Consider the following 27,119-nt stretch of genomic DNA (forward strand, 5'->3'; position numbering starts at 1 on the left):
GATTCACACCTCATTGCATTCGGGTTCTGCCTGCAGAGCCATTGACTAAAAGGGACCTTGTGGACATGGCCAGACCGGGCTTGAGTTCAGCTCAGAGTGATGGTGAAGAGCTCAGCAGCTCTGCCTGTGCATCCCAGCTGGACAGCAACGCTGCTTCTAAACCCAGTGTGGGAAGCGACTTTTATTTTCTCTGAGACCCACACTTTGTCCAGGATGTACCCAGAGGCCAAACAACAGCTGCAAACATTTTCTTATCTCCCTCTCCAATCTTGGCACATCCCCAGGTTGAACAATAGCCACTGGATTGTCTATTTTCTGGCTAAAGGGAGATAATGGCAGTTAATTTGCACAGAGTTACTCCCTGTAGATCAAGGACAATTCTGTAATAAAAAGGGAACATTTTCAAGGAACTCCCAGGGAACAAAAGCTATGTGCCATGGTTCTTTCTCTGGAAGCATCAGCTGCTCCCTGTGCCCAGCACACATTCATATGAGCAGAACCCAAACAGCTGAGCCCCTGGGCTCACACCACACTGAAGTGGGGGTCTATTTATTACATCTTTGGGATTTTGGAAACTGCTCTGTTTCAAGAGATGGGAACGCCACAGACTCTAATGTGCACATCTGAGAGTAGAATATACAAGGGGTAGCTTGTCTAAAGGAAAGAAACAAAAAGGAAAGGAACCCTGATAACACCGAATTTAAAAATCAGGAATTGAAAGATTAGTAGAGAGAAGAGTTTTCACTACTCCATCTGTCCTGCTGGCCCAAGAACTGGGCCAGATACCTGCATTGCTGATTCTCCCAGTACCCCTTACCCATAGGAGTATCAGGGAGTGATGGAGCTAAGATGGGACTTGGTAACTCTGGACAAGATCTGTCTTCCCCATGTGAGATTTTAAAATGCCATTGGGGTGACCAGTGGCTTTTTCCCTCCTTCCTTCTCCCACATTGTGCAACTTGTACAAACAAGTTTAGGTATGCAGCAGAAAAATCCAACGACATGTGTTTCTGTGGAAATGAAACCTCTGGGCTGGGATATGTGTAGGAACGAGGTAGGAGGTGAGGCTGGTCCCAGCTGCCGGCCTGGACACCACGGGGATGCTGGATCAGGGGATGCTGGATCAGGGGATGCTGGATATGGGGATGCTGCAGCCGGCGGGCCCGGGGATGCTGCAGCCGGCGGGATCGGGGGTGCTGCAGCCGGCAGGACAGGGGATGCTGCAGCCGGCAGCGGCGGGGATGCTGCAGCCGGCGGGACCGGGGATGCTGCAGCCGGCGGGATCGGGGATGCTGCAGCCGGCGGGATCGGGGATGCTGCAGCCGGCGGGATCGGGGGTGCTGCAGCCGGCAGGACAGGGGATGCTGCAGCCGGCAGCGGCGGGGATGCTGCAGCCAGCGGGACCGGGGATGCTGCAGCCGGCGGGACCGGGGGTGCTGCAGCCGGCGGGATCGGGGATGGTGCAGCCGGCGGGATCGGGGGTGCTGCAGCCGGCAGGACAGGGGATGCTGCAGCCGGCAGCGGCGGGGATGCTGCAGCCAGCGGGACCGGGGATGCTGCAGCCGGCGGGATCGGGGATGCTGCAGCCGGCGGGCCCGGGGATGCTGCAGCCGGCAGCGCCGGGGATGCCGGTCCCCACGGTGTGCGTGCTCAGGACTGCCTGGACGTCAGCGGGGAGGGGAGGGGAGCCCGGGCCGGCTCCGGCGCCGTTGCTGAGGCAGCAGGAGCCGCGGCAGCATCCCCGAGAGCCGGGCTGGCAAACTCCTCCTCCCTGCCGCTCTCATCCCCGCTCTCCCCGCTTCCTTTGCAAAGATGGCAACCGAGGGGCTGCACGAGAACGAGACCCTGGCGTCGCTGAAGAGCGAGGCCGAGAGCCTGAAGGGCAAGCTGGAGGAGGAGCGGGCCAAGCTGCACGACGTGGAGCGTGAGTGGGGCAGGCCGGGGCCGGGAGTGGGGCAGGCCGGGGCCGGGAGCGGGGCCGGGCCGGGAGCGGGGCCGGGCCGGGAGCGGGGCCGGGCCGGGAGCGGGGCCGGGCCGGGAGCGGGGGCGCTGCCCCGGGCCCTGCGGGCGGACAGGCCGTGCCCCGGGCCGGGCAGACCCCGCTGTGCCCCGGGCCGGACTGAGCACAGCCGTGCCCCGGACAGACCCCGCCGTGCCCCGGCCGGACCCCGCCGTGCCCGGGTTTGCGGGGCAGGGCCTGGCCCGGGTACGGCCCCGCAGCGTCCCCGGCCCCGCGGCGCTCCGGCCCGGCCCGGCCCGGCGGGGCTGGGAGCCGGGCGGGGACCCTGAAACCCCCTCGGTACCGCCCGGCATCGCCCGCAGCGCTCGGGTGCAGTGTCAGCGGTCGGGGTGAACCCCAGCCGTGTGGAAGTTGATGGGAATTCGCCTCAATGAGGCCAGGATTTCACCCGAGGTGTGGAAGGGCTTAAAAAGGAGCATTGTTTCCAAAAACAGCTCCTCTGCCCCCCTTCTGCCAGGGACACAAGGTGCAAGGATGCGGTGCTGATTCAGAGGTGCGGGTGAGTCAGTGCTGGAGCTGTCAGTGTGTAAATCTCCGTTATCAGCTGCAGCTTCAGGATCAGGGATAACCCAACAGAAATGCATTTCACATGTGCATTTTTTTTGCTTGGATCATGACTTTCCCTCTGTGGTTCCCAAAAGAAAAAGCTGGCTGAAATAGGATTGCCCTTATTTGTTCAATTGGTTCTGAACAGCAGCTCCCAAAAATGTGCTTAGAAAAAGGAAATGCCAAACATGCATTTGATTTGCAATCTTATAATTTTCAGGAGTCGATTCAAGAGCTTAAAATTTTAGGTGTAGACAAAAGTTTGTTCTGTTTGTGCAATCCATGAATTTTTAAGGCCAGAGAGACCAGTAGACTCAACACTAAAAATATCAAAGACCCAAGAGTATCTGCATCAATTCCACACCTCCTGTCCAGACCAAACAATATTTTTAAGAAAAATAGGCAGCTTTATTGGGACTCAAGCTGTTTACTGGCTTTAGATAATATATTTTTCTGATTTTTGACTATCTTTGAACAATATTGGTGAATGGTTAAAAATAACTATCTGACTTTCAAACCTGTGCTAGGCAGGAGCAGGATTGTTATGGCTGTGGTTGGAGATAAGCATCCTCAGAGAATCAGTCAAGCTAGACCAGACAATTTCATAGAATCTCAGCTGCACTGACATAATGGGAACAGTTTGTCCAGTGTCTGTGAAAGGTTTGTTTTTTTCAGATATATTCTCTTTCCAGCTGCCATGATAACCTCCTGTCCTGTGTTTTCATATCTTTTGATGGAATCATTTGGCAGGTTTCTCTGGGCAGTAGGAGGGGTAATGTATCTTTTCCTCAGTGGGTTTATATAATACTTTCTCAGAAACTTGCTTCTGACTTAGGGACAGACGGTGAGAAGTGGTGGACAGCGCTTGTCCCCTGGCTCAGGGAGACTGAGCAGAGATTTCAGCTGAGAGCATTATTCTGGCACAGCCTGTGGGGCTGGTGGCTTTGAAAGACAACTCTTGAAGAGGCAATCCACTAGAAATCAGTTTCTGCCTTGGGCAGAAATTGCTTCACTGAGCCTGTGCCAAGAAATGCTCTGTAAGTTCAGGATGTGGCTCTGTCACTGTCACAGCCCTTCCCAGCCCGTGAGCTTTCCTTCAGCCCCAGAAAAGTGATGAAGGGTAAAGTAGCAAGGCAGCTCCAAAGCACCACCTGCCATGGGGTGAACTCAGTCTCCAGCAGGGCAGTGAAAAGCTCAAAATTTCCTCTTCCAGCTCATTAAAGCCTGTGAGCTTCTCCATTTATTTCAGAAGGTTTGAGCCAGGCATTGACTCCACAGCCAGCAGCAGCTGGATCATCTTAGGTTTTGGTGTGGACATCCACACAACACAGGAAGGGCTGGGATCCTATCAGCTCTCCTCTAGACAGAGTAAATTTTAACTCTGGTGCCAGTCTCCGGCCTCAGGATCTCTACTCTGCTGAGGGACTTGAAGTGAGTCTCAACCTCCCTGTGTGTGAAGAGCTGCCCCTGGGTGCTGAGATACATCGTGGCCCTACTCAGCTCCACCCTGGATGAACATGCTGGAGCAGAGCAAATAGGTTTCCTCAAATGACATTTTCTCCCACACATTTACAGGTGACCCCAGCTTGAGGCATCAGGGTTATATGAGACACCTTTCAGTTGTGTCAGCTGCATGAATTTTATGTCAAAGTCAGTTTGCACAAACAGAAATGTAAATTTGTTGAGTTTTAAAGAACATCAACTCAAAGTACTGCTGTTAAATGAGGTATGAAAGAACTGACTTCTCTGCCAGAGGATGCTGCTCAGGAAAGTTGCTTGCCCTGCCCTCTGTTTCCCTCTTTTGCAGAAGGGACGTCCCATGAATGTCCATCCATCCCTTGATGTCCATAATTACTGTTGAAAGGTTGGGTAGTGCACTCTTACAGCAAATGTCCACCTTTCTCTCACTCAGAGCTGTGTCCTGCCCTTCTGCTCCTGGCCACCAGAAGGGATGGCACAGCAGAGTCACCAGTGCCAGTGGCCAGTACCTGTACTCACTGCACCACCACAGTGCTGCAGCTGGGAGTCTCACCTCCAGAGCACCTGACTGTCCACCTGCAGGCCTGAGCATTTCCCAGTAAAGGGGGGCAAAGGGGTAATCTGTTTTCCAGTTATATTTGGGTGGGATGGTCTGCAAGAGCTTCAGCTGCTACATCCCTGGAATTCAACCCTGAGTGAATTCATCCCTGTCTTTATCTGGTGAATATGTGCCGCCCACCTTGGTGTTAGCCACCTGCCAGCTCTGAAGCAGAGCTCACTGCAGCATGGACTCAGAGCTCATGGATGAATCCCTCCAGGGCCATTACTCATAAACAGATATTAGCCAGGGCAGAGCTTTGATGAAGGGCTCTCTAACAATCAGCTGTTTGCAGTTCATCAGGTGGCAGAGCGTGTGGAGGCACTGGGACAGTTTGTGATGAAGACCAGGAGGACCCTGAAGGGCCATGGAAACAAAGTTCTCTGTATGGACTGGTGCAAAGACAAGAGAAGAATTGTGAGCTCTTCCCAGGTATGCTGTTGAGCACTATACAACTCTTCTTGCTGTGCTGTGTGCCACTCCTGTCAGCTGATACCTGGGATTACTGTAAATGTTTTCAAGATGCCCTGAAAGAAGTTCATTGGGAATGTATTTGTTCAGAGAGTGTAAATCTAGCCTTTGAATCATTGGTACACCTCTTGTAGCTCATGCCCTAAATATCTCTTGTCCAGTCATCCACAGATTTTCCCATATTCCCTCCTACAATAAAAAAATAGAGGCTACATCTATTTCCTTGTTCTTTACTGATTAAATACTCAGCTAATTTTTCAGGTTGTGTGTTCAGAGAAAATAATAAGGAAAAGAGATGTTGATTCTTTTAGAGATTTCTATGCACAGAAATTTCTTCAGCAGTCTGTATGATTGATAGCCTCAGATATCCTGAAGCCTCAGATATCCTGCCAGAATTACTGCATTTAGTTGAGCATTTTGAGAAATAGTCCTAACACCTGCTCAAGACCAGTCTCAAAAGCTGGAGGAGGTAATGAGATAATTACTTTCTAGATCCCCTGGTTCATCCTGAGCCCAGTATGGCAGTGAGTGAGCTTGTTGCATCTCACAGCTGTTCATTGACCTACATGAAATCTGTCAGGGGTCTCACTTGAGGGATAAAAATAGGCAATCTGCATTGCAAGCCACCTTCACTTACTGTGAGTTTTTACCATTCATGGTGATCTCAGCAAAGAGAATAATTTAAGTATTTAATGTCACACTTTTTAAATTGGTTAAAATGTTAGTGTGTAGATCAGAAAACTGAACAGACAAGTTGAAATGCACTTTTTACTCTATTTTAAGAACTGTAAGTCTAGGTACAGAAGCAGTTGTTGCTCAGTAATAAACATTTCACTTTCATGATACAGGGAAGATTACAATTTTATGTGCACAAGGAAAGTAGCTGGCACGACTGTAGCCAGTGTACACCAAGTGATTGTGCTGCTCTCTGTACAAGGTTCTGTGATGGCTATTTAGCTGGTTGTTTAATGGATAATTGAAGGTTAAGTAAGTGTAGTGACAAGTAAAGGGAAAACCAGGATCAGACTGGAAAGGGAAGATGAACAAACAGTGCAATATCCATAAACAATCAATTCAGGCAAGTGAGGGCTTACAGGTGGCAGGTTCCTGAGGAGATGGCCCTGTCCATGTCATGTGCTGCAGGTGAAAGGAGTACTCATGAAGCCATTAAGAGGGAAAAGAAAAAAATTGAAAAATAAATTTGTCTTTTAATCAAACATAAGTCATCTGAGAGAGGAGGATACACTTCCCTTGTGGTAGATACAGCAGCACTGCTGAGAAGTGTCTCCTTGGTGCTTCACTGTGACCCTGTGCTGTTGTTAAAATGGAGACAAAAGAACATAAGAGACTGGGGAGAGGAAATGAGCAGCAGAGTTTTCTCCAAGCTGGGAAGCAGCCACATCTCTGGAAGGCCTCAGTTTCTCTTTCTCTCTGCTTTCATTTAGGATGGGAAGGTGATCGTGTGGGATTCCTTCACTACCAACAAAGTAAGTGAAACTTCAGCAAAATTCTGTGCCTAGGGAAAATGACAGTGGGATGAGGTGAAGGGCTCACAAGTGTCACTGGAGGCAGTGGGATAATGGGATAAAATGCAGACTTCCACTAGCACCCCAAAAAAAGGAGCCCAGGGCAAAGCACATTCCTCGACCTGTTTCTGAGCAAAGTTCCTATCAGCACTGGGGTTTGTCATGGTCTCCAGTGGGAGGCTCTGATCCAACCCCTTTGCTTACAAGGGAGGCAAAGCCCATCCAGCAAAACGGGAACCTTTCCTGGGCACCCCTGTAGCAGGTGCTGTGTGTGATCTGGGGATCCTTCAGCTGTGGTGTTCACTGCGAAATGGTGCCACTGCTCCTCCAAGCCCTGTCTGGGCTGCCTCATGGCACCCTGCACCACACAGATGAGGAAAAAGTGAGTTTTTAACTCACTTTTACATGTGCAGCAGTGGGGACCTTTCACAGCACTGGATGACCCAATAAAACATGCTCTGTGATCAGTTTGGGGCTCATAAATAAGGTGGAAGATGTCAGAGAAGGACTGGCCATCCTCCTGTTGCTCTGCTGTGTTCTGCAGTCAGGATTGCAGCCTTACCTGTGAGTTATGGCTGGGGGAAACACCTAAAGCTTGTGCTGACCCTAAGGATGTCCTACAGAAATACTGAACTTACTACTCCCACTGTTTTCCTTGCATGGACTAGAGGAGCAGTGAGGTCCCAGTCTAAAGGGATGCTGTGTTTCAGGAGCACGCCGTGACGATGCCGTGTACCTGGGTGATGGCATGTGCCTATGCCCCTTCTGGATGTGCCATTGCTTGTGGGTAAGTTCCCAGTTTCCACAGCAGCTTACACAGAGAAGCTGGATTTGCTGCAGTGTCCTGGTGGCTTCAGAAGCTGACAGATAGAAGTTTGCATGCTGTGGTTGTGGGTAGAAGGTCTACATTCAGTGCCTCTGATTCTATTTCCATAATGGCTCGTACACATTATCTCCACTGACTTCAGTGCAATAACATTTGTTGTGTAAGCATGGAAAATAATCCTCTTTCAGCATTTATGTCATGGGTTAGGAATTCTGCATGAATACAACTTCCCTTTCCTAGTGTAGTTGTCTATGTTGTATATATTTTCTAAGGGAAAGAGGTTTTAGTTCTATTCTTACTTTGCACTAATTTTTTTAATGACATAGAGGTTCATCATTAATGATTACGAGTATTTGAATAGATCTTGCTATGATGGGATAGGGAGAAGTAATCCCATCCTTTATAATCTTATCGTTTCCTGAGGGCTCAGGTTTGAAAAAAAATAAGTTTATATAGGGGAAAAAACAAAGAGATGAAATGTTGGCAAAACATCTTGTGAGAAGGAACTGGGTGGATCAGACAAAGTAAGCTTGGGGCGAGAGAAAGGAACAAAGGGAGACTTCAGTGTGCAGCTTGGAAATAGAACGCGGCAGACTGAGACAGAGAAGCAGACTCTGTGTGTGGAAAGGAGTCTGCAAACTGTTTTTGACTAGAACCCAAAGAATGGCAAGCAAGCTCTGTCTTTACACTTGCAGCAGAGACAGGGAGTGCATGTATACATTGCACCTAATTCTGTATTTCTGTTGTGCTGCCATGCACATAATGTAAGGCACAGCACCAGCAGCTGGTGGTGTGCCAGGATCCCGGGGATCATGGCAGGACTGATCTACCACAGCTCTAGAAAAGGGGCAGATATAAGAAATGAGTCCTGGGTCTGACACAGCTTAACTGGTACAAGTGTTCAGGAGGAGGGCAGCAGCTACGGAGGTCAGTGCTTCTGTTAGCTTTTTTCCAAACTGGTGTATAAGTTTTATCTTCACACCCACTACTAGCTATGCTGTCTCTTCTACAGGAGCTATGTCACATTTGTTAAGGTAGGTGTATAATGATGCTGAAATACTGATCTTTGCCATGACAGATGTCAGCAGAAAAATGGCAGTTTGGCAGTATGTGAAACATTAACCCTGAGGTGGCTGCTGTCACCTCCCAGTTTATACTTTCGTGAGGTTTCATTCAGTGCCATTTATAAACTCGATAAGGGTGAAGGATACTGAGGCGCAGCTGTTCAAGTTCTGTACAGCAGCCAGGCTGGTGAGGCAGCTGGGGCTTCCCTGCACAGGGAGATCCCACACAGCACAATACAGGGAAGTCGGTACTTGTAAGGGTTTGGCAGCACAGCCCTGACAGGTGGTGTCCTTATCACCACTCGCCTTTTGTTGTTGCAGTTTTGACCAGTTTTACTCTCTCTGTTATTGCTATTATTACTCTCTTCAGTGGCCTGGACAACAAGTGTTCTGTGTACCCTCTGACATTTGAAAAAAATGAAAATATGGCTGCAAAGAAGAAATCTGTTGCAATGCACACGAACTACTTGTCTGCCTGCAGCTTCACTAACTCAGACATGCAGGTAAATGCATTCCCTACCCGCTGCTCACCATCACCTAAAAGGAGCTGCACTCGGGTGCAGTGCACATGTCCTTCCTTGCTCCTGGGGCACCCATGGCCATGTCCTGCTCCTGCAGGGGCTGCTGGAACATCCTCACTGGGGCAATGAAGGCGCTGCAAAAGCTGCTGTAAGGAAATTCATGTCAGATCCTGTGGCCAGGCTGTCCCTGCAAAGGCCTGTGGCTTCTGCAGAGGGAGCTTGCTGATACCTGTATGCTCTCTGCTCCCCAGTTTGTGCTTTTAGGAGCCCAGACTACTGCAAACAGTTGAAACCTGGCTCAGCCAGGACTGGGTTGGGTCTGTGCCAGCTGATGGTGACTGTATTGTTTGCCTGCTTTGTCCCGGACATCCGGCAACATTTGCTTTTGCTTTCATTGAAAGTATTTTTTATTTGTACCAGGTAATACAATTGAGCTTGAGGATGGCCCCACAGGACCATGCCTGCTGTTTCTGCATGCAGTGCTGTGTTCCCTCGAGGGAAAGGAGTGATGCTGTTCCCATCTCACAGGCAGTGGGGTGGAGCACAGGGGCCCACAATGGGAGGTGATGGCAAAGCCATGAACTGAATGCAGATCTGAGACCAAGCCAGCTTTCCTCTCTATTGAATATCTATCTCAAAGATCTCTTTCTCTAGGAACACAGAGGATGATGAAAGGAGCCAGGATAATCCCCTTGTCCTCTCTGGTTTCTGAATTTAATTAAAGCTCTTCTTAGTGCAGCTCTGCAGCAAAATAAGTGGCAGAATGGAGCATTTTTATAGCTCTCAATGTCAGTAGAGCTGCTGGAAAGGGAATACCATGTTCCCTTCTTCCAGATATTTGGAGCTCTTCTGAAGGAAATATCAGCTCTCATTGCTTCTATTTCAGGACATGTGAAGCTGAGAGTATGTTGTTGTTTGTCACTCTCTGGTTTCTGTAATGACTCTGAGGTGCTAATTTAAGTCCATTGCCATGGAAACAAGTGGTGGAGGTACCCAGCACTCAGGCTTGCTTAGCCCTGACCTTCCCGTGCAGGAGCTGTGTGGAATTAGAGTCTACATTAAGTGGAATGTTTCTGATGAGATATAAACCCAGTTTTCTATTGTCTATACTTAAATGCTTTGAGATTAAATCCTCTGACAGGAAAAATAGCAATTTTTTTTTTTCATAATTAAAAGGAAAGAAAAGTTGGGATTTTTTTTTTTCCATTTTAAATACAACAAACTGCATTGATATTGAAGGTCGTGTATTACTGCTGTAAGTCACAGTGGATTAAGTTTATATTTATAAACCTTTTTTTTTAGTGGATTAAGCTTTATATTTAGCAAGTCAGAAATTTTTCTGAAGTTTTTAAAAAGAAGTTTTCTTGTGATTGCTAGGTTTAGAAGTGATCATTTATGGCGCTGCATATTATTATTCAAACAAATACAAGCAACAGGTTGGCCAAGCTTCTCTTAGGACACTTATGTAGCAGATCCTAGAGAATCCCAGATTTATTATCTTTTTTTCATTTACATAAAGGCATCAGAATTAAAACGATTGAGATTTAAAACTATTCAGTAACTCTGAGAGTGCATAGTGCAATAAGTACATTGTGCAGGAGCTCTGCCAGCTGTGTGCAGAGCAGCTCTGCTCTCCCAGTTTGCATCAGGAGGGATGTGGTGCTGTCCTGGAGGTGTCCCCCAGCCCAGTGTCCCCACAACTCCCACTGCTAGGTGCTGCCAGGGCTTTAACTCTGCCCTGACTGTGTCTTAAACTGCAGCTCACTTTTCCCTCAGAGCCGTGGAAGACTGGGTAGGAGTTTGGGGTTTAGTATGCTCATGGGCTTTGGGCAGTGCAGTGGAAAGAGAGGAGATCTGGGGGTGGCTCATTATGAGTCACTCCCAGGCTGTGGGTGCTGAAGAAGGGGGTCCCACCCTTGCTGCTCATCATGTTCCCATGTGGACCCCGAGCTGCAGGGCTGGGTGACCCACACACTTTGTTCTCAGTGCCCCAAACCAGTCTGGCTTGATAGAGCCTCCCCTGCCTCAGTGAGCAGAGAGCCTGGGAGCCTCACTTCCTAAATTAGGTATCTGCAGCTCTGTGGTGTGATAATGCTCCCCACGTGACAATGCTCTATGTGTATTTATAGCAGCAGTTAATTGGGATCTCAAGTGTTTTGCATAGGGCCGGCAGTCATGCTCCCAAGTGTGGCAGGGCTGAGGAGCAGCCTTGAAGTTGAGTCCATATAATTTCTCTTTAAGCATTGACTGGAGCTCTGGGTTGCCAACAAACACTTCCCTTATACCTTTAGCCACTCCTATTCCCTTCATATTCCCTTTCACAGTGCTACAAGAGCTGAAAGTCTTCATTCCTCAGCCAAGTACAAACATTCCCCAGAACAGGGGAGTTCATCTAGGCTCAAAACTGGCTGGGAAGACAATTCAGGACTTTCTTCTGCTATTATCATCTGAGAGTATTATCATCTCTCTGCTGCAGGATTCGGAACAGTCTGTTCTGCAGCTTTGCAGGCCTCTGTTTACGGGAAGAATTTTTGGAGCATCTGTCAAACATGTTCAGTGTTTAACCTTTATGCAACTCTGTGAATGGTTTCATGACTGTGTGATCATTTTCTTCTTGAAGAGAATTTTGTTTTCAACTTGTAACTACCCACTGGGATCACTTGAGTTTCCTCACCAACCATGAGAAAAACCTGTGTACAGAACTGAGAGCCCTCCTACGTTCAGCCTTGCTTCCTTCCACACCAGTGCACAGGGACTCTTTCAACCTACAGAATTTGTGATTTGTGATTGCATAACAGTTTCGGGTGCCAAGGGGAAATTTTGAACAATTGAGCATCATCAGGATTTAGCCACAATAACAAGCTCTGATCACATGTGCTTTCTGCAAGTACTGTAGCAGATGGGAAGCTGTGAGCTATGTTCAGTCACTGTATGTTCAAGCCTTTTCACACACAAATGGTTTAGGACAAGTGAGAGCTGATGGACTTCTCAAACAACTGTCTAGACAGGCTTACTTCCCTTTCAGAAAATCCATGACTTAAGCAAATTAATTTGGTTTAACCTGACTATTTCAAGCAGAAAGAAAAAAAATTAGAGAGTAAAACAGCTATACTTAACTTCAAGAGTTCTTCCATTTACCTGGACTGAATTCCAGCAGCCTAAATATGGAGAGTGAAATACAGGGCCAGACAAGAATACCAGTATTGTTCTGTCTCCTTTTTAGGGAATATGAAAATGCCAGCACATCCTTACTGCTGTCAGTTGTGCAAACCCCACCACACAAAAGGGACTGTTATTGAAATATTGTGTAGGGATAGAGGTGTCCATACAGCTCTCTTTTTTACTCTACTTTTTTTTCCTTAAAAATAAAATCCATGAGCTATATTTAGATTCACATTGGGTTTATGGCTTTGATTTATTGCCTAATATTTCATTAAATTGAAGCTGTCCTTTGGTGTTTGTGTACGATGGCAGTTGTTTCTTTGTCACCTAAAGGTCATCTGCTGATTCTTGTACTGTGACTCTTCTTCCCACATCCTACAGATCCTGACAGCAAGTGGAGATGGAACTTGTGCTCTATGGGATGTTGAGAGTGGGCAACTTCTACAGAGTTTCCATGGTCATGGAGCTGATGTCTTGTGCCTGGACCTGGCCCCTTCTGAAACGGGAAATACATTTGTCTCTGGGGTAAGCAGGAGCTTTCTCTCATAATATAAAACTAAGGAATATGGAAATGAAAAGGCAGCAAAGCAGGAGGTTCACGATGTTATTGAGAGAGTGCTGGAGTATATGTTGGATGCCCCAGTGCAATCCATTCATTGCAAGCACATTTTCCAAGCTGGAGCAAATTAAACCCCTGACTGTGGGGTCAAACCCACCCAGCCAGTCTGACTGCAGTTCTGCTTGCTTAGCAAGTTCCACCCCACATCAAAGCAATCCAGCTTTGATCAAAGCAACGCCTCTGCTGGGAAGGGGAAGGCTCAGAGTTAGAGCAGTGGGCTCCTACCACAGTGGAGGTGTGAGTCCCTGTGGGTAGGAGCCTGGAACAGCAGAGGAGTTCCGACACTTTGCTCCTTCCCTGTGCCCAGATCTCTTAGAGTCAGATGGGGTGTGACAGGCGTCAGGTTGTGCTCAGGGCATCGAAGTGGGGCTGCAAATAATGTGCGTGCCCCTATGTCCTGAGAGTCAAGGGGCAGCTTGGACACTGGCAAACCCCTCGTGCAAGCTGGAGCAGGGAGATGAGGTGCGGCCACATCTTCAGCTGTTGCTGTGTCCTCTGTGCCTTCCAGTGGTACCAGAGGCATTTAAAGCATCAGTCAAACACTCTGCTCCCTGTCCTGGTGCAGAGGAGCACACAAACCTCACTGGGGCTGCAGGACTGGGCTGGTCCGGGCATCTTCCAAATCATGTCCTGCTGCTGAGGGATCACTGTTCCCAGGCAGCTGAGCCATTGGCACACAGCCTGATAGTGAGGCAGGCCAGGCATAAAGGTGGGTGGGATGGGGCTCAACTCCATTTCAAGGTGATCTTAGTCTTTCCCACATTAGAAAGTGAGTGTGCAGGAGCTGAGAGGCCAGTTGCTACCCGTAGCTCTGCTGAAGGTACCAATAACCTTGCTGGTTTCTGAGCCCCACCAGCACTGGCCCATGGTTGATCCTATATTTGAAGACGGAAATGGCCCTTGTGCCAGAGGGTGCCAACCATGAGTTAGGGGTGCTTGGAGTCGTGGTCTTATCCCTACAGAATAAACCTGGTCCTCTTCTGTTTTGGCTCTTTTTATCAAATTTGGCTGGCACATCAGGAGCAGAGTCCAGCACACTGGCCCAGCTTGCCTGCTGGTAGCACAGCTGCTCCGAAGCGTGACTGAAAGCTAATTCCATCCAAGTGCATTACTTCTCTCGGGTTTTCCTGTCACCAAGCCTGCTTCCCAGAAAGGATAGGTTCATTCTCCCTGGGAACAGCTCAGCTTATTATAGGGCAAGGAATCGCAGGCAGCTCTGGTACTGCTAAGAGAATATGTCATACTTGTGTTGATAGAGCAGCTTGGGCATGTCTGTGCTTACAGGCATTCGCTTAATTCATCACATGCAAAACACCACTGCAGTGAAGACCTGTCTTGCATCGTGTCAGTGCAGGTATAGGCAGAGCAGCATGAAGATATGGTGGCATGAAGAGATTCCCTGAATACCGTGCCTCTGTGGTACAGCAACCTTGAGCTGGAGTAAGCAATGTCAGTATATCAGCATGTAGGCTGGGTGCTGTTACATTTAATGACTTAAATTAAATTCCAGCCCTCCCAGGTAAGCTCGGGGCTGTGTCCCAGGCTGTTGTGCTCAGCTCTGAGCAAGGCTCCTCAGCTGAGTTGGGTATCACTCAGGGGGTCCATCTCTCCACAGGTGGTTGCTGGTTTCTCCTTCAAAACCTTAGGAGTCAAAGCAGATTGGTCTTGCCCCCAAACTCCTAGAGGGGTCAGTAAACAGTGCACATGGAAGCAATGTGAAGGGCTGGGCTTGGGCTAAGGTGGAGCTTGAGAGGGAAATATGCTGGGTCCAAAATATTCTTTATCCTGTTTGGTTTCCCCAGTGCAGAAACCACAAGCTGATGCCAAGGAGCATTACGTCTTTTAAATAATGGCATATTTACTAAAAACACTAGGATTTCATTACAACAACAGAATTAAAAAAAAAAAAAAAAGTGAGAGAAATATGTGAATTGTGAGGAAACTGTTTAATTTAATTAGCTATCATATTTGATTAAAATAAATAATGTGTGGCACGGTCTGGTGGGCAGGGTGCTCTGGCTCAGCAGAGGCAGCAGCCACTTGGCCTGCCATGTTCTTCTCACACAGCCTCAGAGAGGCTGAGCCCCTGGAGCTCAGCCTGCCTGCTCCTCAGCAAAGGCAATTTTATTAAAATCTCCCATCACTCTTCAAAGCAAAGTCCATGTTCTTTTTCCTGTCTCTACAACTGTGACAGCAGTAAGACATTGCAGCTGAGAGTGTGGCCCCATGGGTATGAGATGGTTCTTGCCCCAAGGACAGTGTAGACCACGTGGGCCAAGCCCCTTGCCCAAAGAATTCAGGGTGCTGAGCACTGACTGTTAAATGATCCTTTCAAAGCACAGATTGGATGGGCAGGTTTTGGCTTGAGGATGAGCTGAAGTGCTGCTATGCTGTTTTGCTCATCCCAACCACACCATCAACCATGTGGGTGCAGAGCCCTGACAGGGGTTAACCCTGGTAGGAGGCTGGGCAAGAAACCCTCTGGATGCACTGATTTAATTTTCTTTCAGTTTATGGAAAGAACTAGTTATAAAACTTAAAATGCTGGGTACTGGTATTTTATCTTGGTCATGTGAAGTGGTCAGGGAACAGGTCAGTTGTGCAGCTCTGGTGTGGTGGGGCTGCAGACAGAGGTAGGGCAGCAGCGTGAGCAGAGCAGGGCTGTGAGTGCAGGGCAGCTCCAGCCTTCATGAGCAGCTCTGCTCCCACCTGCAACTGCACAGCTGAGGGTACCACTGCAGCCAGTTCTGGGGCTGCTCAGCTGGTTAAATCCTCTGGGAGTTGTGATGTTCAGAGCCTTTGAATGTAGTAGGCTTGATGGTCAGCCACATGAGGATGAATGTCACCATTTGCACAACTGCAATGATTTTTTTTTTTTTTTTCTTCCTAGGGATGTGACAAGAAAGCCATGGTTTGGGACATGAGGTCTGGACAGTGTGTGCAGTCATTTGAAACCCACGATTCAGATATCAACAGTGTCAGGTCAGTGTGTTTCTGGGAGAGGACACGTTTGCAGTGTTGAGCAATGTGCTGATTCTATTTCTGAAGTCTGATCTCATCCAAGTAATGTAATGTTCTGGTCTTCTTTCACTTGTGCACAGATATTATCCAAGTGGAGATGCTTTTGCCTCTGGTTCAGACGATGCCACGGTATGTTAATTCAGCAACCTTATTTAGGAAAATTCTATTGCTTCCCAAGTCAGATTTTCCTAAAAGACTAGGTCATATCCACAGAGGGCTTTTAGTGACTAAACTGGGCCTGTGACACCAAATTTGCAGAAATAATAGTCGTGCAAGATAAGATACTAAATACCATATATAATGTTCTAGGGAAAATCATGTAACACTGTAGGTCACTTCTGCAAACTTCTCTACAAGAGATGCTGTCCAAATACTCATTTCAGATTCTCTATGTCTGAAGTTTCATGACTAACATTAGTTGTCTTACTGGAAGATATTTGGCTTCACATAGCTCTTGGGCACAGCATGGGAGGAACCAGCTGAAATGCTGCAGCTTGTGTCAGCATGTCCCAGAAAGCAGAGGGGCCATGGGCTCAGGGCAGAGCAGGGCAGATGTGGGGAGCTGGGCTCTGCAGCACCAGGGTGGCCTTGGCCACAGTCACTGCAGTGAGTCACTGCATCCAGGTCATCCTAGATCACACATCAGCCCTTAATGGATCTTACTTATCTATGAGCAATCTGCTAGGGAGGGGTCAGAATGCATTGACTGGTAAATGTGATCAACACAATGTATACAAAATGCCATTTACCTCCGGGTGCCCTGTGCCCCTGAGTGATGCTCAGGGCTGATGGCCCTCCCAGCAGCTGGCCTGTCCCATGGGGGACCAGGCTCTGCCCCACCACAGCCCTGCACGGCCTGAGCTGGCAGTTAAGTGTAGCGTGAGAGCAGATGATGGGGAGGCACCTGGCACCTTATTTCTCCTGTTTATTCAAACATCACACTGAGTCACCTGGGAGCAAAGACTTTATCTAAAGTACTCTGCCCTCAGAGCATGTTTTGAGTCTGCTCCAATGCTAGCTAAACTCGACAGAAACATTCCTTTTGTCTTCATTGGATGGGGAGACATTCCAAGGCTCTTTGGAGAGAGTGACCCTGATTTTATGTTTTAAAAACTGCGATTAGAAGTTAATACCTCTAGCCCTGTGGTGAGCCAAGTGGCTCTCTGCACACTTGGATGCAGTACTGTGAGCTCTTGAGATGCTGAGGGAGTGATACAGAGAAATTGTCCATCATTAAATTCCAGTGGAAACACTCTCTTTTAAAATCCAGTATCACAAGTTCTTACTAATTGATTTGAATTTTTTTTCTTTTTTAACCATTTTTGACACCCTGACTCAAGCAGGAGAATGGGAAATTCCACCTCTATACTTTTGACAGAAGTTTTGGCAGTTTCCAGCTACCTCACTCTTTAAATGGAGGGGTTTGTTTTTGCAGTGTTACAGAGTGATATCTTTGACCTGATTTATATACTTGGGGATTCTGAGGAACAGATAATCGTGACTGGAAGTAATCCATAAAAGCATGCTTAGATGACAGTATTGTCATCTGCAGTGACCCCAGCTCCCTGTCAGGACAGTCTGATTAAATTATTCATCTGTGTGGAGCACTGGGAGACTGGACTGCACATACCTGGCAGCTCCCCACTGCCCTGCAAATCAAACAGTCCCCTCTTTATGTGCAGACTTGAATACCAGCCATTTTTCAATAGTAAAGTCTTAATATTAGCAATCCCATCTGGCCAGTGTTTGCTTAAGCTTAACTTATTGAGGAGGGGTTTCAGTTCACATAGTTTCAAAAGTGCATTTTGATTTCAGGGCTAGCAGGCTGCCTTTCTACATGGCAGTGAAGTCTGAAGTCTGGCAGTGAAGTCTGATACATGATTTCCATGTCAAACAAGCCAAACTTTGCTGGCAAATGATAAAAACAGGAAGTATAGGTTGTTAGAGGTGATTTGGAATTTTCCATGAGAAATGAAAACCAGAGATGTGCATTAAAATGTATTATTTCACTTGAATTATTTTCACATAGGTTTTTCAAACAGAGAGGCCTCCCAGAAGGGCAGGGACTGTTTGCTCTCTGTTTGCTTTACTCAGAGCCAGGACTACCACCCAAGCTCCTCTGTGCCACATGGTCCATGAACTCAGTAGTGATTAGAGATTTGATCCCATCTCCCAGGCTCCAGCTGTGGCTAAACCGTTGTTTAAGATACTGTCTCCACATGCACCTCCCCAGCAGCAGGGTGCCCTGATAAACCACAGAGGAGGAAGCAGGAGGGTCAGGGGACTCCAGTGGGTACCATGGCCCAAAGCTCACCACTCATGTCTTTCTAGGACAGGCAGGAGGCTTAGAGAAGTGGCTTGAAAAAAAAAAGTTCTTCTTGCAGTGTATATAAAACAGCCTTGGGTTGCTTAGATCCCTGTTAGAGGATCCTAGTTAGAGCAGCCAGAAGCAGAAGGAAAGGAGGAAGCAGAAAGAAGCAGAAGGAAAAAAGCCAAGCAGCCACTTCCTGTGATGTCTGTTAGGCTGCACTTCCCACTCCCATTTTTTCCAAATATTGTAGCCAGTGCTTCTAGTATTTACTGAGGCATGTATGTTGGTTTTTTTCTAATCCTAGTGTCGTTTATATGACCTTCGTGCAGACAGAGAAGTAGCAATTTATTCCAAAGAGAGCATCATTTTTGGAGCATCCAGTGTGGACTTCTCTCTCAGTGGTGAGACTTGAACTTTGGAGGTTATTTTAGTGTTGAGATTTGAGGGGACCTGTAGAATTTTTCAGTTTAATTTGATAAAACGTTCATTCTTAAAAGTTATCAAAAGTAATAAGTACCAAATGCATGGAAGCTTTCTTTTGTCTCTGTAAAAATAATTACTCTCTAAATAACCTAGCTGGCTATTGCTTCGTTGTAGTGATGAAAAGTATTTTCCTGGCCCTACTGAAGGCAGGAAATACTTTGCCATTAACTACAGCTGGGCTAGAGTTTCACAATAATAATGAAAAACATTTCAAAGGCAACGTGAAATTCAGCTAACTATGAAGTGCAGTTACATAAATAGTTTTTAAAAGGATAACAAATGATTAATAGTAAAAGTATATTAGAGGGGTATGAAGAAAGAGACATTGCCACTTTTCACTACAGACCCTGAGACAAGCTCGAGTCTTGTCTCCTGTCTCAGCACTAGTGCAGAGCTCCCCAGTCACCCTGGGTGGGGTGAGTGGGTGGTGTGCTGCCCTCCTCCCGGAGCTGAGGAAAACGTCTCTGTCATGGTCGCAAGCACCACGGCTTGTCCCTTTGGCAGTGAATCACTTACCAAATCGTCTGTTAATCATTCAAGCATTTCTATTCAACTTCTGTGTAAGGTCTGAGTTAAGCAGTATTACCCTGCAATAGCTGTTAAAGTGCTGTTCAGTCTGTCACTGAAGTCATCCCCCATCTCTGATGGCTGAACACTTCTATGTAATTTAACTATAATTTACAATGCTTTTAACTAATTAACTGTGTTTCAGCATTTAGCCTGGGCAGCTCAGCAGCGGCAGGGCTGTCCCACGAGGGCACAGCTGGCCCGGGCAAGCAGTGGGCACAGGGTGGCTTGTGGCTGCAGGCAAGGCACGCCAGGAGCTCACGGTGTAAATTCTCACTGTCTCTGCAGGTCGCCTGCTGTTCGCAGGCTATAACGATTACACCATCAATGTCTGGGATGTGCTGAAGGGGTCCCGCGTGTCCATTCTGTTCGGACACGAAAACCGTGTCAGCACCTTGCGGGTCTCTCCCGACGGCACCGCCTTCTGCTCGGGCTCCTGGGACCACACCCTCCGAGTAAGTGCTGGGGGAACGGAGCGCTTCTTTCTTCAATTGTTGAACAAAAGGGGGTCAGCAGGAGGGTTGTTAGAGGGAGCTAAGGAGGGTATAAAACACTGTAAAACACCAACAGCAAAGCCAAATAAAAACCCCCAGGAAGTGCTAGTGGAACCGCTGAGTTTGAGCTTGCTGCTGGGTTACATGATTATCATTGCTGCTGATACTCTGTACCACCAATGTGATCGGCTGCCCAGTGTTCATTTAAGGTTTGATAGGAGAGTCAGGGCCATAAAGGAGTGTTCAGCTCTCTCTCTGTCTACAGATCTGGGCGTAACCTGAGATCCCGTATGCAGAATCAAATGAAGACTGAAACCCGGACTACAAAAACTGCATAAAGAAGCCATTCCTCAAAATCAAATATCCACTACAGTACAGAAGAGTGACACTCAACCCACAGATTAACCCAACTAGGTAGAAAATGTAGTCTGCTTGAACACGTAGCAAACATCAACTTGTAGTAAAATGAAATGTTTTAATTTTTTTGAAACTATATTCTTTTATTAGAATTAGTTTCATTATTTATAAAGGGACTTTTCTCCAAAGTCACCTGTATCATAGAATTTAGTATTTCAGTGCACATTATGTATTTATTTGCATGAATTTAGTTCCTTTTTAAAGTAAAATAAAAAGTCCTGATTTTATCAGGATATAGCAAAAGGCTTTGGAAACATTCCGTAGTAGCATATTGAATTTCAGTGTTGAAAAATGGAAAGAGAAACAATTATGATACTTTATGATGGTGTTATGGATGACTGAACCTTGGTGGTAAGTAGAGGAGCAAAGGAGCTACTGTGAAGGTACTGGCTGCTGTCATAGAAATGTATTTTTTGTACAGAAAAAAATCCCTTCAATCCCTGTTTTTTCCTACTGTCTTTTTAGATAGAAATAAGTATTTCATCTCTGTTACCTGAATATAAAGAATCTAAATATAGACAAACTTATAAACAACAAAGAGGAGGGATATGAACATGATTTACATAATCATGAGGTAATACTTAACCAGTAGTTTCTTAGAAATTTTTAATTGTATCACTTGGTGAGTGAATTTTCTTTTACTTAAAGAAATACTACATGCTGAGCACTAAGGGATACTGCAGGCTAAGCATTAAGCGCCATTATACTGATGGTCAAATCTTTTCCAAGTCAGTCATAGTCATTCTATGACCATAATTCTTATTTGCATTTTGAGCAGTTCATACAACTTCAGCAAGGCAATGTAGCTTAAATGTATATTAAAGCAGTATATGCCCATCTTAAGGTCCTTCTGCAATGTCAGAGCAGTTGTAAGTTCATACAAATACAGGTGAAATCCTACAGTCCTTACTGTCACAGTCATCTCCCACTGCCATGGACATGGTTTTGTCATAGTTGGACTTGAGAGTGAATAACAGTGAGCTGTGGAAAATCTGCTGTGAGCCACAGTCCTGCCAGTGCTTGATACTGTGCTGACCAGAGCACATGGCTCCATCTGATCCAGGAGTCACTGGTTTTCAGGAGAGCAGGACAGCTGGCCACATTGCTGGCAGCACCCATGCTCTGTGTGAGCATGGCAATGCCATAAGGACTGGCAGGACCACCCCACACAGAAGTGATGCTCTAGAACCAAGATTTAATCAGATAAAGATGAGATACAATTAATTATGGAACCATTGTGAGATTATATCTGCATTCATACATTGAAAACCATTGGGGCTAGAATGTGTCAGCTTTGCTCATACCAACAGGCTCTGAGTCTCACCTGAGCACAGGCACAAAGAACTGGAATAATGCTGGGGGCTTGCACAGCCTGGCCTTTGAAATGCAGGTGGTGAGGCACAGCTCCGAATATATCATATATATGGTTTATATTTAGATTGGAACAAGAGAAAACAAGCTTACTGGAATGAACCTGTTTACAAGCTCACTGGTCACTGGAGTTTAATGATAACATCCTCATTCTATTTGCAAGTGGTATTTTTTGACAATTATATAAAAATCATATTAGAAACAAAGTCTCCTCATCAATGAAAACCTTAGGTTCTGTGAATCCATAACCAGATAACCTAAGACACTGACATTTATGGCAGCCTTCCATCCCTAATGGAATAGGTCAGCTGTTTTCACTTGGAAAAGTCAGCTCTGATGCTTTGCAATATTTATGGCAAACTATCCCTGTAACAAACAGAATGCACTATGGAAATGTCATATAGAACTCACTGTGCAATATTGAGTCAATTCACTGTACACATTTGATCAAGAGATTAATAATAATGTTTAGGTAGTATTTATTTGCAAGATGTTTGTTTCAAACATAATACATTGTGTTGATACTTATGAACAGCCTAAATACAATAAATTGTATTTTACATATTGAGAACATGTATGTAGTAGTTATTTCCATTTCTTAGGTATTTATAATGGTAGCTATTTGGTTTTTTTGCCTTTTTTGACATTCACTTTTTGCGCCACACAGTTTCTTAAATGATTTCTCCTGCAAAAATCTCAGGTAAAATCCAGAAAATTGCTTCTGAAATATTTTCTGGAAACACCCAAGGTGAACCACAGCAAATCAGAGTGAGCAGCCCATGAAAGTACTTGAAATCTCAATTCCCCCTGCATTCAGGAGGTGAGAACTCAGATTGTTTTCCTGCTCAGAAGGATCACAGCTAATGTAATGTTTTCTTTCCAGATCCTTATTGCCATGCCTAGGAAGGAACTGGAAAATGCAGGGTATGTGTTTTGTGGGAGGTCCTTGCATTGCAGCAGGATGCCAGTGAAAAGCTGGGCACTGAAATTCTGTTGAGGGTCCAGGCTGTGACTTTTTGGGTAAACCAGATGTGCAGATCACCTGGAGGTGCAGCAGTTCAGTTTTCTGCCTTGTCAGGAGAGAACTGAGCTGTGGCCAGCTGTCCCCTCCACTTCAGTGTAGGTTTTATGGTCAGCCTGAAGGTGTCTAGTGGAAGTTCTCAGTTTAGTTACTGAAAAAAGCACCTTCTTAATTTTTGTGCATTATTTCATTTCCCCTCTTCTGAGGGCCTGGGGAAAGTGCTGAGCCAGCTTGTTCTGTGTGACATCAGTGCCCAAACTGCCACCGGATCCAGTGAGAATGAGTCTGACACTGGATCTTGCGCTTATGTTCTTGCACGGAGAAATGCTGTGGGTTTTGCACTTCAGGGCCACTGCCTTGTGTGTGGGGGTGCATGGGCTTGTCACCTGTGAAAATCACCTCTTTGTTCCTGAGGTAATGGTGAAAACATCAACTGGGATGGGCCTCAACTTCCCATCAGATAAATGACACTTAAGGAACAGTACACTGAAGTATCCATTGTGTTTTTTGCTCACTAAAGGCTGTCCAGGGAAGCTTTGGAAAACCCATGGTTTTGAGATTTCCCTGTTGGTATGTCAAGCTATTTGTGTCAGAAATTCTGTCCTGTTAAACAAAAATGCTATATCAACAGGAAGGGTGGAAAAGGATATTGCTAGAGAAAGAGCAGCCTCTCCCTCTTGCACTCCTGCTGTGAGGAATGCAATAGGAAATTCCTGCTCCAGGATTAACAATCATAAGAAAAAATACTTTTCAAAGCATGTGTGTAAAGCTCTTGTGAAAAGTAAAGATCTCATTTCAGCCACTGCTCTAACACATAAACAGACTATTTCCCTGCTTCAAAACAAAACAAAAGCCAAGTATGGGGATGTAGAACTAAAGTTCGCCTTAGGAGGGACTCTTAAGGAATCAGGCCAGTTCTTGATAGCGATCTGAGAAATTGCAACAGGATTGATTCCAGCCCCCTATTTTTAGACTTTCTAATGGGGATGTAACATGGGGACAGCAGCTGTATCTCAAGATAGATGGAGTGTAGCCAAGCAGTGCTGTGTTAAAGCGTTGGGCACCTTGAGCCGGGTGTGGGAGGAGAGGTGAGCGGCCGCGGTGCCGGTGCGGTCACAGCCACGCTGTGTGTGACAGCGCGGTCACAGCCACGCTTTGTCCCCGGCCACCGTCAGCACCCCACCTGCAGACGGCACTGAGCAGGAGCACAGCTTGGATGTTCCCTGTGCCGGGCCTGACCCCGGCCTTGAGGCGGTGCTCAGGGGAGTCTCGCTGGGCTGGGAGGTGCTCGGAGCTCCCCGGTGCTGGGGCGGTGTCCCGGGCAGCTCCGTGTGCTCTGCAAATGACGCCTTGGCCTGTGACTTTCTCAGCTGCTCTACCCAACACAACAGTGTGAAGGGCCCGACCTTTACACCATAGAAGTCCCAATCCTATATTTTGCCGATATGTTCATAGAAAAAGCAAAGGCTACTGAATTTGCTGGATAAAAACTCACCCCATGACCCTGAAAAACTTATATCTCCTTTGATGAAGAGAATACCGGTTCGGGCGGCCCACTAATGTGGAACAAAAAACCCAGAAAGAATTAAAACAAGCATTTGAGAGCCAGCACCCGATATCCCCCTCGGCTGCCCAGCGAGGCCCGCAGCAATCTGCCGCAGATGTTCCAGGGACGCGGGCGGTCCCCTCCCGGTGGGAACGTCCCGTCTGGCCCCGCCCGGAGGAGGGGAGCGCCCGGGGCGGGCCTGGAGGCGGGGCCGGGCCGGGCGGAGGGGCCGGGCCGGGCCGGGCCGGGCGGAGGGCCCGCCCCGCCTCTTAGTCGGCGGCAGCTGCTGCTGCGGGGCCGCCGCCGTGGGCAGCCGCCATGCCGCGCTCGCTGAAGGAGGAGACGGCGCTGCTGCTGGAGGATTACTTCCAGCACCGCAGCGGCAGCGCCGCGCTGCCCCCCAGCCCCACGGCGGCCGTGCTGCGGCGGGCGGCGGCCGAGCTGGAGCGGCAGGAGCGGCCCTTCTTCCGCTCCTGCGCGCCGCTGGCGCGGGCCGAGCCGCGGGAGGCGGCCGCGCTGCTGGGCAGGGTGGCGGCGCAGCTGGAGGCGGACGGCGGCCTCAACTGGGGCCGGCTGCTGGCGCTCGTGGTGTTCGCCGGCACGCTGGCGGCCGCGCTGGCCGAGCGGGGCTGCAGCGACGGGCCGCGCTGCCTGGCCGCGCACCTGGCCGCGTACCTGGCCGAGGAGCGCGGCGAGTGGCTGGAGGCGCACGGCGGATGGGTGAGCGGGGCCGGGGCGGCGGGGAGCGGCCTGCAGCGGGACCCTCGCCGGGTAGTGGGGCAGGACAGCCCCGGCTCCGTGCCGCGGCTCGTCCGGGGGGAGACGTGCCTGTGTTACTGCCGGTGATGGGCGTGCTCCCGGGGCTGCTGCCCATCGCCACACGCGGTGTGTCCCCGGGGCTGCAGCCCATCGCCACACGCGGTGTGTCCCCGGGGCTGGTGCCCATCGCCACACGCGGTGTGTCCCCGGGGCTGCTGCCCATCGCCACACGCGGTGTGTCCCCGGGGTGCTGCCCATCGCCACACGCGGTGTGTCCCCGGGGTGCTGCCCATCGCCACACGCGGTGTGTCCCCGGGGTGCTGCCCATCGCCACACGCGGTGTGTCCCCGGGGTGCTGCCCATCGCCACACGCGGTGTGTCCCCGGGGCTGCAGCCCATCGCCACACGCGGTGGGTGCGCGCTGGGCCATTGGGGTGCCTGCGGGGACCCAGTTGGCGGCGGAGCCAGATCCCGCCGGGTGCCCGCGCATGGTCCCGCTGGGATGCAGCCTCCTGACACCGGAGTGATGCTGCTGGGTGAGGGAGCGAGGTTTGCCTTCCCCTCGGGTCCACAGCCTGTGGATTTCGGCGAGCAGGCTGGCACAGGTCCTCTCCCAGGTGTGAGCACAAACCTGTGCCTGTTCTTGAGCACATCTGCGGTTTTTGTTCCTGTCCGTCCCGAAGCCGGTCAGGTCCGGCCTGGGGAGGAAGGTGTGGGCATTTTGCCCCGAGAGATGCACACTTGGAGGTACAGCTTTTAAGGCATTGGTGCAGCTCTGCCTGCGTTTCTGAACAAAATGTCAGCTATCCCACAAAACTGCTCGTTTCCTATTTCCAGTCCTAGTGGAATATTTTATGTCAGTACAAATAAGGACTAAAAATAGAAAGGAGGGGAAGTAGCCACTGGTTTGTTGACTTTTCCAGAGACCAAAATGAGCTTGGTTTTCCAGTGGTCACCGGTCCATCTGGCTACTCAGAACAGTAGTGATGGTTGGCTGCAGCATACACTATCACTTAGCAAAATTGGCAAAATCATATTGCCTGTTCACAAAATCAAAGTGTAAAGAACAAAGTTCCGGAAGAAATTAAGAGTATAACTTGTTTACATAGACATCTGTGGAGCTGAGTTCAAACATGACCATCTGGAGTTGTATTGCTGCCTCTTCTGATTATCACAATGATCTGGGAGAGCAGCTGCCAGCTTTGCTCTGTCATAGGTCAGCTCTGAGCAGTGTCTACCCGGCCCTTCCAAGAGAGTGTGTAATCAGTCCCACATCCACCGAGATGGGACTGGCTTTCGCTAAAAAGTGGAAATTTCCATATCCTGTTTTAGATGCTTTTGGAAACTTAAAGTAGGAGGAACTGTGCTGGCAACTTCCATGAGAAACTTGCCTAAAAGGGCAAAAATATGTGGTGACACACTGAGCATCTCAATAGGAAGTGTCCAATTGTCTCTTTGAGCTAAGTATGCGAGCACTTGTTTTGCCTGTGCCCAAGGCAGTGGGTTTAGACTTCCATGATTGGAATAGAGACTTCTGCAGCTGGCAGAGGCTGAGCTGGGAGGATGAAACTGCGCTCAAAGGCTTGTTAAAGAAATCCAGTTAACTGCAAGCTGACTAACTCGGTGTCCTTTCTGTTGCTGTTGCAGGATGGCTTCTGTCGCTTCTTTGGCAGACACGGCTCGGAGGCGGCCGAGCAGAGCAGCACCATCGGCAATGCCATCATGGCAGCGGCGGCGGGCATCGGCATGGCAGGATTGGCTTTCCTCTTGGTGCGGTAGGCCCACGAACGGATCTTGCCGAGGGAAAGTACTCTCAAAACTGACAATGTACCAGATTTCACTTTATTTTCTATAGAACAGACCCTCTAAGAAGAAGTCTATATTTTTAAACTGGCTCAGAAAACTGCCTCACCAAATCCTTGGCTATAAACTGCTTCACTCACTACCCAGTAACGGCACAAACAAATGTGTACTAGAGCACCATTTGTGCATGTTCAAAAGCTGTTCTCTCCAAACAGCCTCTGGACTTTCTTTTTTGAAGGTGTAACCTAAACTTTAGCATGGTTCATGTACTGTAACTTCTGAGTGCTTGATGTTATGCTAAGAAAACATTATGGTGGGCTTGCTACTAAACCCTCTGTTCAAGACGTCTTGTTTACGTGGAGGCAAGTTTGGAACCCGCGTTCATTAATGCTGTAAAGTGGGCGAACGTTGACTGTGATCTAACGTGGTTTATGGCTTCAAACGTGGTGCACAGCACTTGTAATCAAAAGGCAACTCATTTGTTGATTTAGGGC

The 27,119-nt window shown here is 48.2% G+C and overlaps 2 protein-coding genes across 2 annotated transcripts; both read left to right on the forward strand.

Annotated features, from left to right (window-relative positions):
* The first annotated feature begins 1,672 nt into the window (after nt 1–1,672).
* On the forward strand, nt 1,673–22,067 carry GNB5 (G protein subunit beta 5). The gene is made up of 11 exons (XM_030280972.4): nt 1,673–1,924; nt 4,939–5,075; nt 6,560–6,601; nt 7,351–7,427; nt 8,901–9,033; nt 12,595–12,738; nt 15,723–15,814; nt 15,934–15,982; nt 18,469–18,565; nt 19,503–19,669; nt 19,974–22,067. The coding sequence occupies exons 1-11, from the start codon at nt 1,813–1,815 to the stop codon at nt 19,983–19,985; spliced, it is 1,062 nt and encodes a 353-aa protein (XP_030136832.1). The 5' UTR covers nt 1,673–1,812; the 3' UTR covers nt 19,986–22,067.
* A 2,219-nt stretch (nt 22,068–24,286) lies between these two features.
* Nucleotides 24,287–26,702, forward strand: BCL2L10 (BCL2 like 10). Its single transcript, XM_030281400.4, has 2 exons — nt 24,287–24,783; nt 26,470–26,702. The coding sequence occupies exons 1-2, from the start codon at nt 24,382–24,384 to the stop codon at nt 26,599–26,601; spliced, it is 534 nt and encodes a 177-aa protein (XP_030137260.1). The 5' UTR covers nt 24,287–24,381; the 3' UTR covers nt 26,602–26,702.
* The last annotated feature ends 417 nt before the right edge of the window (nt 26,703–27,119 follow it).

Source organism: Taeniopygia guttata, chromosome 10 (assembly GCF_048771995.1).
Source record: "Taeniopygia guttata chromosome 10, bTaeGut7.mat, whole genome shotgun sequence".
Taxonomy (NCBI): Eukaryota; Metazoa; Chordata; class Aves; order Passeriformes; family Estrildidae; genus Taeniopygia; species Taeniopygia guttata.